The 15,622-nt window shown below is 38.7% G+C and overlaps 1 protein-coding gene across 3 annotated transcripts; it reads right to left on the bottom strand.

Annotated features, from left to right (window-relative positions):
* Positions 1-2,351: 2,351 nt before the first annotated feature.
* kras (v-Ki-ras2 Kirsten rat sarcoma viral oncogene homolog) lies at positions 2,352-15,411 on the bottom strand. 3 transcript variants are annotated; one of them, XM_061677553.1, is made up of 6 exons: positions 15,073-15,411; positions 13,393-13,510; positions 9,898-10,076; positions 9,415-9,574; positions 6,571-6,695; positions 4,388-4,477 (listed from the first exon to the last, which is right to left on the bottom strand). In XM_061677553.1, exons 2-5 carry the CDS (start codon positions 13,501-13,503, stop codon positions 6,576-6,578), a joined length of 570 nt encoding a protein of 189 aa, XP_061533537.1. In that variant the 5' UTR covers positions 13,504-13,510; positions 15,073-15,411; the 3' UTR covers positions 4,388-4,477; positions 6,571-6,575. The 3 variants fall into 3 exon arrangements, with proteins under 3 accessions (XP_061533538.1, XP_061533537.1, XP_061533536.1); XM_061677552.1 differs by having other exon boundaries at positions 15,086-15,407; XM_061677554.1 differs by lacking the exon at positions 6,571-6,695 and having other exon boundaries at positions 2,352-4,477; positions 15,086-15,398.
* Between the last annotated feature and the right edge of the window lie 211 nt (positions 15,412-15,622).

Here is a 15,622-nt window from a genome sequence, read left to right as displayed (position 1 = left end):
CAATAATAACGACATGTTGCTTCGAGACCAAATCTTTTCTGTCAACTTAATTACAACAACTCTGTGAGGATATAGACGCACAAGCGGGTTTGTGTGTTTGAAGCGTGTTCACTGTCTCTGCTAACTATCTGCTTGGCATTTACTTCTGAGGAATGTGTCAGAAAAAAAGATTTCATCTTTGATGCAACATGACATTCCCCTTCATCAAATGTGACTGAACAAAGCTGATCCTTTGAACACTTTGTTGAAGGATCTGATTGAAGCAAGAAGACAGAATCACGTTACAGTGACACTGTGTTTTCTTTTTTTTGGGGGGGGGGGGGTGCTGTTCCAACAAATTCAAACATGGATTCATTGAGAAATGTATACTGTATATCCTATTACATTTAATATCTTAGTACTGGAAAAAGTGAAATGCATTGCTTTATTAGTAATGGCAAATTTAAAAACACAAACTAAACAATACATCATTACAAAAAAACAAATACAACACCACTACTGAACAATACAGGACCTAGTTCTAATTCAGAGTATTTCTTGAGTAAAGATGAAAGCACCGTTCATAAATGGTCATACTGTTAAATGTATACCAGTATAGAGTATATTAAACTTCACAATATTTTAAATTCATGAAAAAATAAATAACTAAAATAAATCAAATGTATGTACTGTGTGTAATAAAATGTATGTGGCTTTGATCAAGTTATGGCCAGTAACAGTGCCCTTCCATCAGAATGAGTCTGTGACATAGTTTGTCGATTGAATGCAAAAGGCAATAAACTGCATAAGGCTTGCAAAACGCAGACAGTGTGACGTGGGTTTGTTCATTAATATCCAAGTACCCGTCCATTCCAATGAGCTGAACGGCAACACGGCATTTCCGGGTTTTAAGCGATAAAATGAATGAAATGTTCAGCTGTATTAAAATAAAAGGTTTTCTGAGCACTTTTTGCAGGGCTTCAATATTATTATTTTTTTTTTTCACAAAAAAAGCAAAGACGCACTTGCTTGCAATTCACAGCACTACTATGAGCAGCACCACTCCCTCTGCCTCCACAAACGATATGGGAAAATTAAAAAGTGACTTCAAGAAAATATATATATAACTTTAAAGGTTTTGCATGTTGAATATTGCACTTAGAGGTCCATGCATCTTTAATTTCCTATCTCAGATTGTGTTTGTGTTTGTGTTTGCAAATTCAGGACGGCCGTCCTGTTTTTGTTTTAATTTCTCCTTTGGAAAAGTCCATTCAAGTGACAAGTTTTTCCCTCATGTTTTTGAAATTGTAGGGTGAAAGCTGCAGCTGGCCTCTAGTGTGAACTGAATGGGTGGCAAAAATAGGGAAATGCATGTATTTTGGAACGACTCAGTTGAGTTCAGCCACCATCTTTAAAATATATTCTGAATGTTTTGCATTTGGTCATTTAGCACGGTAACATTCAAATGTTTCAATCATTACAGATGATATGCGCAGGGCACTGAGACATAAAATTACTCAAAAGCTTCAAGCAGCCCATTTGGTAGGGGATTCAAAGAACATCAGTGAGACGTGCGTGTGAACGTAAAACATCTTCATTTAGTACAGTATATTCAGGTAACTTCTGATCTACTGCTTTTAATACCTTCGTATGCAGCTCATGCACATGTACAGTACTTTGGTGGGCAAGAATCGTAGAAAAATTACATTCCAGTACAACAAATACATCAGGATATACTCGCTATTATAATTACTTAAGCAACTGTACTAGAGTGGGCATCTTCTGTGTCATTTCATTTCTTAAAATAAGTGGACAACTTGGATGAGGATAGCAATGCTGGCTCACAGCAAGAAGATTTGGTTGGGATGATGGTTCAAATCACAGCTCAGGTCGTTCTGTGTGGGGTTCGCTTCCTCCCACTGTCTTGTCTGTGTCCGTCTTGATTGGCTGATGACATGAGCAGGGTGTACGCCATCTCTTTTGGCCATATGTGGACACGAAAGCTGTTTTTCACCCCCAGAGATGGGGCACAACTATGTGTGCATAACACGTGCACCTTCAGATGTTGAATCAAACTGATTTAATGGGAATTAGACTTTTGTATTGATTTCATTTAAGTGTTTCCACTTACTCAGCCACAATTATAGGATATGAGGAACGTCTGGATTGATGAACTTTAAAAACAATATCCCTTAGGAAATTGGGTGCATTTTGGAGTTGAGTCAGTGTTTGGATACTTGACACAATCGTCTATTTCCTTTTCATTTCTAGCCAAGATGGCCCAACAACCTTCAGGTTTATATAATGTAGAATTCAAAATCTTAAAAAAATACTGAGTCAGCTTCCTTTTGATGTTCTTTAATGCACATTAAATAGGAGTGGTGAGATTCATGGCAAAAAAAAAAATAAGACGCATTTGAGATCAGACCACCACTCAACATGTTGCAAAGTGGCCATTCATTCTCTTCCCTAACCCTGGACACAGACACACTAGTCCCACACTAAGCGCGGAGAAACTCCATTAAAGCAACATTCTGCGAGACACACATCAATTTACAAAATATGCACCTTTCATTATCACAGCTATACAAATGTTAACATACTATCAAGGTTTAAGTGATTCATGTGCGAAATCAGCTGATGGCACGCAATCAGGGACCAAAATAAAAAAAACAGGCTTGGTAAAAGACAACCTTTAATACCTTTCAAAATGTCTAGGCTGACCCCAAGTGGTCAGCACTCTTAAATGGTGCAGTGACACCCTTTTGAGGCATGTGCCATGTTGGCAAACATTATGGGCCACTAACTTTAACCAGCAAAACACTGATTAAGAAAGTCCTTTAAAGAGGGTGCCGTCATTGAAACTGCTTGCTGTGAAGAAACATAAATCAATTCTGAAAGGGTTCGTTATTTTTTTTTTTATGTTCAACCAGCCTCCTGTGCATGTTCTGAGCATACTGTATGCAGAAACTCCAAACATGTCTCAGCTCTCCCTACCATCTACAGAGCATCTTGTGCAAATATGGAAGGCAGATTTAACTCCTTGCTGGAATCAGCTTAAAACCAGGGGGGGCGGAGGGGCATGTAAGAGACAAAATATAAGCTGACCCACAAGAGAAGCTTGGACTTTTTTGTTTTATTTTTTGCAAACACTGCCCGGGAGATCCTGATGGGGGGGACTTTTATGGCAATTTGTGCCTCATTTACAAGCATCAATTACACCAAGACAATACACAACTTTGTCAGAGTGAACGATTAAGTCTGCTGGATTTCTCTCAAAAGGCAGTCTGAAATCATTCTAACACTTCAGGGGATTGAATCTTTTATATAATATATAAAAAAAAATAAAAAAATAAAAAAAAAAAAGCAAATTTTCAAACAAATTAATTTGGAGACCCCTTGAACAAGTAGCACATAAGAAAGGTACATCATACTGCCCGCCGCAGCCAGATTGCTGCATGGTAGCTTAATGTCACTAATTTGCTTTCGGTCTGGAAAGAGGGTACACTGGTGAACGCAGAACTCATTTTACCTAAAAACAATGAGAGTCCCATGTTTAAAAATGTGGTCCTACACATTGCTAATCTCTGCCTTTGACTGCTTGTCACAAAAGGTTAACAGGTTAAGAAAAGAACGAAGCCTACAATGAAGACCTTTGAAGTATAAACAAAAACAGCACATTTGAAATAAGGTGTTACCTTTGTGGACGTGTGAAATCAAGCAAATAAAGCACATTTCTAGAGGATTGTATAATTAGTCATGTACAAACAATGCAAACATTACTGAAGACTTGATCAACTGGACACATATTGACTTGGGTCTGCATTTATTGCTGCCCACCCCATCAACCAGAGACAGTTTGCTATATGCATGTCATCCAAGACAAACCGCATGCATGCAAAAAAATAAAAATAAAGTAGGCGGAGAGGTAACTTCCCACGAGAAAAACAAAACTATTTAAAGTTGTTAGAGCATTTGAAGACGAGTAAAGGATTTCATACTGTATCAGTGACATTAGCACATTTGAGGGATAAATAGTTGTTCTTTGGCATGCCAAAGGACTACGTAATCACAGAAAAGGTTGACAGGCATGTGCTGTGATGCAGTTTACCAACAGCTTGGGGGGGGGGGGGAGAAAGAAAAGTAAATCACCGAATAAAATCAAACCAATGCATGTGAGCAACTGGCACTTAACAGGAAATAAAGCTCATTGGTGTCCAAGTAGCAAAGAATAGGAAGGCAGGATAAGTGGGTCAGCTTTAGTATTGGTTACAGTGGGTATTGAGAAAGAGGCTAATAATTTAGTGTGATGTACAAAATGTATTACTTTTTCTGTTCAACATAGTTTATTTTTTAGTCTGTCTGGAAAAGGACTGATTATTCACATGAGTGTGCACTTTGTCTTGGACTTCTTTTTCTTCTTTTTGCCCTCCTTGCTCATCTTCTCCTTATGCTTGCGGATTTCTCGTACTAACGTGTAAAAGGCATCGTCGACTCCCTGCAAGAACAACGCAAAGGAGGTTACAACTTGTACAAAAACAATTCAGCGGTGACTTCATTATTGCTGATGGTTAGATGGAAAGGTCAACCGTTTCCTCTCTGATGATGTCACAGAAAGTAGCTGCAATTTCTTTGAATAAATGAAAATACAGATTTGCTTCGCAACTATTCTGGATGTGTGCCGTTTCTGTGGGAACAGAAGATGATGCTTTCTGGACTGTTAATCAATTGGAAGGTGTCATCTTGGTCTCATTATATCCAATTGTGAACTGCATGAAGATGAAGCGGATTTCTAATTGAACCAGGAAATGTATTGGTCAATTCATGGATAAATCACCTGTTGTGAATTTTGCCGTTTAGGTCCTTGTTAGAGAATGGCAAATTGTGCAAAAAGTACTGAAACATAGCAGTTGGACATGTACATGCAACAGTTTACGTCAAATTAAATTCACCTGTAAAGGTTATAGTACATTACCCTAAAGTCAAATAACTTTTTGTGATTAATGTATGCACAGGAAACGTAGCTTTTATACTATACGACGTGCTATGACTATAACGGAATAAACAAGTTAAAGGTAAATGCAGGGTTAATACTGTAATAACTGTGTGGTAACTTCAGATGGGCAGGAGAAAAAAAAAAAAAGGGGTGGGGGGGATTACCAAGAGGAATTTGTGTCAGCACGGAAAGTACCCCCCCCCCCCCCAAAAAAGAAAACAAGCACATGCTTAACTTCCACTGACAAGCCGTTTGCACGAACTCCTCATCACCTCCACAGCGCACACCTCACTCCCGGAAAGATCTCACACTAATGAGTGAGTCCAAATTCAGCTTGACCTCCATTAATCACCCCGCTTGGCTTATGAGCACAGACACATTTCAGTGTGTTGATTTCAGCATATTGGCATACACACTGGTAGCATAGCCAGAAGCTGGGGAGGGAGGCACTGTGCTCTTCAACAGAACCAAATGGGGCTTTTAATATCATTAAAATCATAACCTCATGTAAATATTTCATACAATATTAAGTGAAATGACTCAAATTTATGTGAACTTCCCAGGCACAAAGTATGCAGTGAAACCATAGTTCAGTGATAGCAGAATAAAAAGCCAATTAATTTGACTTACTTTTGTTCAAGGAGTATTTCTGCTGCTGCTACATGTATTACCATCAAGTCATCGGCCATAAAATGGGGTACATCTGGTACAAGCTAAGAGATCCAGTCCAAGCAATGCGTACAATATTGTGCCTCTACGAAAGTAATGCCTACTTTCGATTGATAAATTTTATTATTGAGGGGGCTGCACAGTAGCGCACGTGGCTAGCACATCTGCCACACAAAGGTTTCAGTTCGACTCTTTACTCTGCCCTTTCTGTGTTGCGTTTGCATGTGCTCCACGTTTGTACGCAATTCCGCCGATTTCTTTCCATATTCTTAAGATGTGTTCAGTCTTCATGTTAACTGAAGACTAAATTATCCATAAGTGTGAAAGTGAGAGTGAGTGGTTGTTCATCTACAGTAGGTGTCCCCTGTGATTAACTGGTTAGCTGTCCTGGAAGTATTCCTCCTCTCGCATTAAGTCACTCGACACTGAAGTAGTAGAACATGAATGGATGTATTGTAGTTTCACTCCATCATACATAGTTTAGTTAACTTATTTATCGATACGCAAGGGACCAATAAACAAGATTCAATACAAATTAACATCTGACAGTGTATTTTTGATACAGCTCATATTTTATTACACTGTCCATGGGTACCTAACGTGGCTAGTGAGCATGTGTAAATGATTGGAAAACCAGTGTGCCCCAGATTGGACCAAGCGTATACAAGCGTGAAAGAAGAAAATTCAACTCCACCAAGCAAGAGTGACACCGACTTTAGATTACATTAAGCCATTACATAGATACAGATGCAGACAGAAATCATCCAGTTGGCTCCTGTTGGCGCCTCACCACAGCCCCAGCATAAATCTACATGTTAGCATGGAGAATCCAACACCATTTCTGTTCCCCCGCCTTAAGACGCCACAATCCAGTTTGAACGTACAAACACATAGAGCTGTTGGGGGGCGAGGCTGCTGACACTTACCCCATTCACATCACAACACACTTTTTAAGCTTGACACAGCGTGGGGTCTTTTCTTCCTTGCTGAGCTTATTGACGCGGTACTGCCTGATCTCCCGTACCAGAGTGTAAAAGGCATCTTCCACTCTCTGCAGCATGAGACACAACTTCCCTCAGTAGTGACCAATCAAAAGGGGGGCACGTTCAACAGCATCATACAGCGTATAGTCACAAAAAGTGCATAGCAGGCCGCGGGGTACAGATGGGTCTACCAGCTGCATCAAGACAACTCAAGCTTCTGCCTTTGCGAGTTACTGTAAAAACTTACCTTCTAGTTATCTTCAAATGTTGTATCTCTAAACAATCGTCACTTTTGCCACTATAATGCATATTGTTTATAAGTTGCAGAAATGAAATATTTGTGTCATACTACTCTATAGGCAGCACGGTGAACTACTGGTTAGAGTCTCTGCCTCACAGTTCTGAGGACCGGGGTTCAATCCCCGGCCCCGCCTGTGTGGAGTTTGCATGTTCTCCCCGTGCCTGTGTGGGTTTTCTCCGGGCACTCCGGTTTCCTCCCACATCCCAAAAACATGCATAGCTGGGATAGGCTCCAGCACGCCCGCGACCCTAGTGAGGAGAAGCGGCTCAGAAAATGGATGGATGGATACTATTCTATATCATTCAAGATTTGAACTTCATGGTAGGTTATTATTCTGTACGGTCTAATAGTTCTTCCGAACAGAACATAGCTAGATGGCTAAACAGCTACTTCATTCACAAACAAGGAAAATTCACTTTTCCAGTAGTCTTCACAATGATAACAACACGAACCAAAGCAGGCTTTGGAAATCAGAGGAATCAAAATTTGAGTGCAACAGCATCACCATGTGGAGGAAAGTATTGGTACACACTTGGGGTGGAACACGTGCGCCTGATGTGAGAATGAAATCATTGCATTGCTGATTTCACCAAAACAGAACCAATCAGTGAGAGAACGCAAGGAAGCAGATCACTGCTTTAGTCGCTCAGCCACCAAAGACACCAATCACAACACACTTCATCAGATGAAATCAACAAGACCCGAAGAAAATTTCCAACACCCAGTTGCACTAACCAATCAACATTAGTATCTCCTGAAAAATTCATTTCCAATTCAACCACAAGACTGACATCACATTCACAGTGCCATGAAAAAGTATTTGCCCCCCCCTCCTAATTTTTCATACTTTGCCAGATCAAGCCAAGGGTTTTTTTTTTTGTATTAAGGGGGAAAAAATCTATGAAAAAGTAATTTCGCCCTCCCCCTTGTTAAATCCATGAGTTAACTGGGATTAACCAACATTTTTGGATCACTACATTAAATTTAACTGGCCACACCCAGGCCTGATCACCGCCAGGTTTGTTGAATCAGAAATCACTTAAATCAGGGTGATACAAACGAAAGCCGAGGGACCATTTTCTGCCAGCCGCACGTTTTTTTTTATGCCGCAGAGCATATACTAAAAGGTACATTTGACATAGCTATCACAGAGAGTTTTAAAAAAAAAAAAAAAAAAAAAAAAAAAAAAAAAAAAAAAAAAAAAAAAAAAAAAAAAAGGAGGTGGGCAGCATTAGGTGTGGGTGTCGAAAAAACCACCCACATCCAATGGGTTGGAGGGGTGGTGGGGACTACCACTACTACTAAATAATTGGTTTCATGAAGTGCTGTGAAAAAGTATTGGACCCCCTTATCAAATTCTTAGATTCTTGCATAGTTTCCCCACTTTAATGTTTAAGATCAAACAAATGTAAATAGACAAATATAACCCAAATGAACTTAAAATGCTGTTTTTAAATGGTGACTTCCTTTATTAAAGAACAAAAAATATTTTCAAAGTTACCTGGCTCTGTGTGGAAAAAGTAATTACCCACCTTGTTAAATCATTAACTCATTGTGGCTAATCACAATTTTTTATCCATTTTCACTGATCACACCCAAACCTGATTACCTCCAGACCTGTTCAATTAAGAAATCACAAACATAATCTAAAATTAACTGCTTTAAAAATGATGATTTTACTCTAGCTTGCTCTTGTTATGGTTCTGAATGTGGAGATGCGATTTGACTTCTGTTCAGTGCTGGGGCAGATTGTCACATACAGGGCCACCAGCCAGCCCAAAATCTTGAAAAAGTCCAGTCTTAACACCTTTAACAGAAAGCTGTGACATAGCATCCATCCATCCATTTTAAGTTGACCTCAGTTAAGTTCAGTGTTTATGACCAAATCAGAAGATAGACATTGGGGAAAACAACAGCTGCCAAAAAAAGAAGACAAAAACTCATCTCACATTTGCCAAGAAACGTCCTGATGATTCCCAAGACTTTTGGGAAAATACTTTAGACAACTTGTTGAAAGGTGTGCGGCCTATTACATCCGGCGTAAAAATAACTATAGCATTAAAGAACATCATGCCGACAGTCAAACGTGGTGGTGGCAGCGTGATGGACTGGTGGTACTTTACTTCTTCAGGACCTGAAAGACTTTCTGTAATTTAATGGAACAATGCAATCCACTGATCTTTATATTTGCTTCAGTTGTCTTTGTAAGATATTAAAATTGGTTTGATGAAACATTGTAAGTGTGGCAAATGTGCCCTTATATAAATAAATAAATTTTAAAAATAACAATTTAGGAAGGGGGCAAATACCTTTGCACCGCAATTTAAAAGGAATGTTGCTGATAGAACAAGACAAACTTGTGAAATACACACAATAAGGAGGACCATATATGACAAGACTTTTAGAAAACTACAACAGGTTGAGACAAAATGCATTGAAAAGTTGTGTGCATGCATGCGTACACGTTTATGCGTCGATACTCATACCTGTCTGGTTTTGGCTGAGGTCTCAATGAAGGGAATGCCGTAGCTCCGTGCTAAGTCCTGAGCCTGCTTGGTGTCCACAGTCCGGGACGGGAGGTCACACTTGTTGCCCACCAGCACCATGGGGACATCCTCAGAGTCCTTAACTCGCTTTATCTGTTCTCTGGACATTGACAGCAATAGATTTCAATTTAGTAAAAGCTTTGTAGACTAAGGGTCCGTTAACAAATGTCCGTTGAATGAAAACATTCTTAAACTGAAGCTATGTCCCTGAAGTCAACAGTCTACTCGGTTTACAAACCACTGTCACCATTACAATTTTTTTCATTACACTGATAATATTCCTTCATTCTTTATTTTCTTCTGTACTACCACGAGCATTTGGACACTTTCACGCTCCCCTAAGATAAGCATATTGAAGTCAATTTTCCATAACATGTTCACTTTAAAAGATAACCTGTTGAGTGGGGCCACCACCCAACTTACCTGTAGTGGTGAATGTCCTCAAAGGACTTGGTGTTGTTGATGGCAAAGACACAGAGGAAGCCCTCCCCTGTCCTCATATACTGATCTCTCATGGCGCTGTACTCCTCCTGACCTGCAGTGTCCAGGATGTCCAGCAGACACGTCTCTCCGTCAATCACCACTTGCTTTCTGTACGAGTCCTGAGAGAGAAGGCCACGAAACGGATCAATACGAGCTTAATAAGAAAACAAATTGGTTGGGAATGTGACTGGCAAGCTTTTTTTTTTTTTTTTTTTAATTGGCCAATGATGCCATTACTTAATTGAGTTTTATGAACTTCACCCAGCAACGTGACCACACAAACATGATGTGATTGGGAAAAAGAAGCTGAGTAAATAAAAATAAAAATAATATTTTATATATATATATATATATATATATATAATTTCTTCTCTACATTGCTGCATCTGCTAGAAAACAGAAAGGGCATTTCGCTTGTTAAATTTGAGAATAAATCACAAAATTATTGGTGTCTGTGACATTCATTGCATTACCTCCTTTTCTCCAGGTTAGATTACTGCAACTCACTCCCTCTAGTATCAGTAAAAAAAATTAAAAAAAATAAAATTTACAAAAATAGTTTGGCCACCTGCTATTCCAGCAGCTAGGCTTTTCCCTGATTCAAATAGACAACACCAATTGTATCATCACTTCTTGGCTTCCAGTTTGCTTTAGAATTGATTTTAACGTTTTACTAATGACTTTTAAAGCACATGGGCCTGGCTCCGAGCTACATAACCAAACTTTTAACTCCATATGGGCCAGCCCGCAGCATCAGATCCTCGAGAGACAGCCTTATGGTTGTTTCAAAGTTGAGGCTTAAAACTAAAGGTGAAAGAGCATTCTGAGAGCGCATCGACTTTCGACTTTTTCCAATCACTTCTTGAACCCACTTTAACAAACAGGTTTGTATGTGATGTCAACTTCTGCCCCCTTTTATACAGTACATTTATGTACTCTATTTTTCCCCCAAAGATAATTGTACGATTATCATGTACTTGTATTTTTAAAATAAATTTTTACCATCCCACATCACCCTTCCTTGTCTTAGTTGGGATTTTATATTACCAGGGTTTTCAAATCGTTTTTTTTTTCTTTTCAGTTTTATATGATATATGAGCATGACAACTTTTTGTCCGTCAAAGCACTTTGTAAAAAAAATTATTTACAAAGCACAATTTAAACAGGTATTTACAAAATGGTACATAATTTTATTATTATCATTATCATTATTAAAAAGAAAGCTAAAAACGAGTGACAAACCTGTGGTTTTCCTGGTTTGTAGCCTACATAAATAGTAGCCTTTACATGATCAGGATTTTTGGGGCCGATAGCCAATCAGCGAGTTAAAAAAACAACGATATCCGATCACAAGATGAAGCAATGTGTCTATTTATGTCTATTTAAATTACTTGTTCATTTACTGTATATACTTGTGTACTGGATACTGAGTATATTCAAAAGTATTCTCTACTCAGGTCATGTATTCTAATCAGTCAGGTCAAACTAACATCAGAACATGACAGAAATAATGGGTGCTAAATTACTGTAATTAAATTACTTTATTGTAATTAAATTACTTCACACACACACAACGAAACGTTAGAGCAGGATTTGACAGAACGCCGGCATGTTTACATACAACTGATAGTGCTAGCACTAGCTTGCTAGGCTACATAACGTTTTGTTGGCAGCTTGCGAGCCATATCGTATTAAAGTTACGTGAACATACCTCAAAGCAACCCTTAAATGAAAGTCCTCTCCCGAGCATTGGTGACCACCACCACATTTTGTTCTTTTTTTACCAACACAATACACGTGCAATCATTGATGTCATGGTAACAAGTGTATCCGGTCGCGTTTGAGTTGATAAGATAAAGCCCAGTGACCATAAAAGACGGGATGCGGTGGTATCGGAATACAAGATTTTATTCCAGTAGTCTGACATTGTGCAATCATGAAAGACCAAATGTGCTTTTTAGTCTGATCCAGGCATTACGTGTTCTCTGTCTCAGAGATGTATGACATACATTTTTACATCCATCCAACATTACATCCAACATTTTTTTTTTTTAATAACTTTATTGGCGGTCAGATATTTACTATACTACGTCAAAAGACATGCAACAAGGCTAAAAATAAACTAGCTTTTGGATTAAAATATAGATCAGCTCGGGTTTAAGTCGAATAAATAGTTGGTGGCCCACCATTTCTTTTTAATTATTTTTTTTTATTTTGAATCAGGATTTATTGTTTAGGTTCCTGAAATGCCAGCAACTGTGGCTATTTAATGGCAAGACCTGAATTTCGCATGAAAAGAAAAAGTATACTAAAATATTAAGAATGAAAAAAGATAGATCAATGGTGGCTACATTATTGTGAAAACTGTCTTATGACTGTTTCATTTTTGTAACAAGTAAAAAAGTATATGGTACAAAATAAATTACTTTAATAGCTCTACTTAGTATAGGGCTATCACAATAAAATCTTTTAGAATAGATTATAGATTGAATAATCCAGTAATCACTCACACGCCCTTATTTGCAATGTGAACTCACTACAGAGTGTAGTCTACAAACACTATACAGCATGTTCTAAACTAGCAATGGTAGGATATATTACATTAACTAATGAGTTCTAAAAAAAAAATAATAATAATAATAATGTCATGTTCGAGTTGCCGTGTGTTTTTTTTTTTGGTTTGTTTATTTGTTTGTTTGTTTAAAGAGACTCCAAACCTTGGGCATCTTTTTCTCTCTCTGTATAACTCACTGGCAACTATGTCCCACAGACTGAGTGCATGCGTCTGCAACAAATGTTTGTGAGATAAACATGGGCAGTGTCCAAACATGATTCCAGGCGGCGCAAATATGGTTTTATTATTATTATTCATACTTTTGAGGCACCTTTATACTTTTGAGGCAGAGATTTTTGCATCAACCAATTTTTTTGTGGTCAATGTATCTGAATTAGTTGATTGATTTTTTTCCCCAGCCCTAATTTAGTGGCATACATTTTTTTATTGCTGTTTTGACAGGAAGTCGGGACGTTTTTTCTGAAGCACTAAAACTTGATGTAGGCAATATGCACACACCCAGACTCAAACACTGTACACCAATAATCATTTGCCGAGTGGGTCTAAGTCAGCAGTTATCATTAAATGTGCAGAGCTAATCTGCAAATAACATCAATAATTAACTGGCATCAATATGAGAGTGTTCATGTATCTAAATAAGATAAGCCTCTTAGAAAGCTGGTAGGCAGTGACAAGGACATTAAAAACCTGTTTGGTGTCTTTAACACTTAAACTCGAAGAACGTGTTCGAACCACTTTTACAGTGGAGGCCCTCCGTGCTTTTACCTCCATACAAAAATATACACAACATGGAGACAGGCATGCATCACAAATGCATACATTGACACAATGAACATGCATATCCATGCGTGTACACATACCTCAATGGTGGGGTCATATTCATCCACAAAGTGATTCTGGATGAGCTGAATGGTAAGTGCGCTCTTGCCAACGCCACCAGCTCCCACCACAACCAGCTTATATTCTGTCATAATTCACCTAAGGCACCAAAGAAAACCATATCAGAAATTGAAGGTATTTTAGGAATTCCCCCAAGAATAGGTGAATGTTGTTTTACGTTTTCTAAATGGCACAGTAAAGCAAAACCAATCATGTTTCTGAATGCACGGATATTTGTTCACTGCATCGAAGCTGTGCGTTTTCTGAGAAAAGTCAGGCTGGCTAAAGGAGAAAGTATGTCATTATTTTCAGGAAATCGGTTCATGCTAGCCATTCTCAAAATAGAAAAATCCTGTAAGCATAATGTAACAACATGCCTACTTTGCACTTTATGTAGAACAGCCTTTCCCTCACTTGCCAGAGTAAAATTATATTTGCTATTTCAATCATCATCCACCAGACTGACAAAGGGCTTTTTCATTCCAGTTTCTTGTAATAAATTCATGACTGTTGTGTTCTTTACCGCATCTATATATCAACATTATGGTGATACATTCTTGTAAGTTTGGGTCCTGTGGACAAAAGCCATTTCTAACTTATGTGAAAAATGTAGGGGGGGGGGAGTTCACGTTGCATGACTAAAACATTTACACGCAACTACAATCGTCATGCAAGATGTACTGATGAAGAAACAAAAGGTGAATTCATTGCATTGTGCAGTGCTATTGTATATCCTCCCACCATACAAGTGGACATGTTTGCTGTGACACCTGCGGTGATTGGAGAGCTTTTCTAAACCATTACTGCCTTGAATCCAAGTACAAAATGAATAGTATAACTTCAGTAAACTTCAACATGTAATGAAAATTTCCACATGTAATAGTTCACATGCAGCACAATCCATGATATATAGTACCGTATACACATGTTCAGGTAACGCCCTTCTGACAATTTTAAACAAACCTGAGCATTTCCATCTTTGAAAAGGCAATTTAAAAAAAAAAACAAATTAAACAACTTACGTGTTAAGCACAATGTCAAAATAAGTTCACCTGTCATATGGACGCCTCAGCACGACGCACTCGAGATCCTTAAGAATGGATCTAAGTGTCTGTCTGACTACTACACTATTGTAACATTTATAACTAACAAGTTCAGACTCTTTGAATATGACCAACGTGCTGCGTCGAAGCTTGTGCTCGGAGCCAAACTCTGGTTTCGAACGTCCAAAAAGAATTCGCTGCAGGGTTGGTTGGCGTGAAGACCTCCGAAGCCGACGAACAACCAAGCTACAGTGTGCTAAAACTAGGCTAGCTTTGGGCTAACCCGCAAGCTTAACCCTACATTGACGCTTATTTGCGGAATCATTACCGAAAACCAGTCATAAAAGCAAAAGTCTATGCCTGGTATGCCCGGAAATCTGTAGCATTCGTTGAGCTCAAATGGTGCAAAGTTTGAAGCCGCCGCCATTGACAAGCTAGCCTAAATGGCTGCATTACGGGGCCGACATTCGGTTCACAACTGGGCGTAGTTTGCGTTTACAATGAAAAGAGATCCTACTTCACTAACAACACCGCACAAATGTAACCATGTTAACGCATTGAACTCACGGTTAATGTTACGGCTTTCACGTGTGAATAAAACATAAACGTGTCTCGTACCCATTTATGTTACCTTTAAACGAATGGAGTTCCGCGTCTGAAGTGGCGACTAAATGAGTCAAGCTGATCGTCCTCTCGTTTCGCACGATGCTGTCCGCATTGCCTGGTTCACTTCACGACGAAAGGCCCGCATTAAACCTGTCCAGTTGGTGCCAGGCAAAAACAAGTGAGCAAATTAATCGATTGAACTTTCCATTTGTTCCAGCGTCGGCCGGCCTAGCTGCTCAGGTTGGCCTCCTTTCGGCGAATATGGGCGGATACCGGGACGCACTTTACCCACAAAGCATCGCTGGTGAGTCCACTTTTGGCCCACACCACTTTGGCACCATTCTACCACAATTTAAAAAAAAAAAAAAACACAATTTCAAAACATACATATATTGTATGCATTTAGTTGTGCTTAATGTATAACAATAGATATATGATATCACTTCTTGTGAAATACTGGATCGCTGTTAGAAATAAGTTGCTACTTGTTGTCGTAAAAGGCAGACTTATATTTGTCTATTTATATACGGCGAGAGAAAGTTTTAAGGCAGTATGTAGGTCA

This window comes from Phycodurus eques, chromosome 5 (genome assembly GCF_024500275.1).
Source record: "Phycodurus eques isolate BA_2022a chromosome 5, UOR_Pequ_1.1, whole genome shotgun sequence".
NCBI lineage: Eukaryota > Metazoa > Chordata > Actinopteri > Syngnathiformes > Syngnathidae > Phycodurus > Phycodurus eques.
The sequence above is the reverse complement of the archived record's forward strand: the minus strand, read 5'-3'. Positions and strand labels throughout refer to the sequence as shown.

Bases quoted from the DNA above. Each gene is read 5' to 3' on its own strand.
- kras (XM_061677553.1), bottom strand. From the start codon at position 13,503: ATGACAGAATATAAGCTGGTTGTGGTGGGAGCTGGTGGCGTTGGCAAG. The intron at 10,077-13,392 runs GTATGTGTACAC...CTTCTCTCTCAG, and splicing joins AATATGACCCCACCATTGAG to GACTCGTACAGAAAGCAAGT. The intron at 9,575-9,897 runs GTAAGTTGGGTG...GTCAATGTCCAG, and splicing joins GAGGACATTCACCACTACAG to AGAACAGATAAAGCGAGTTA.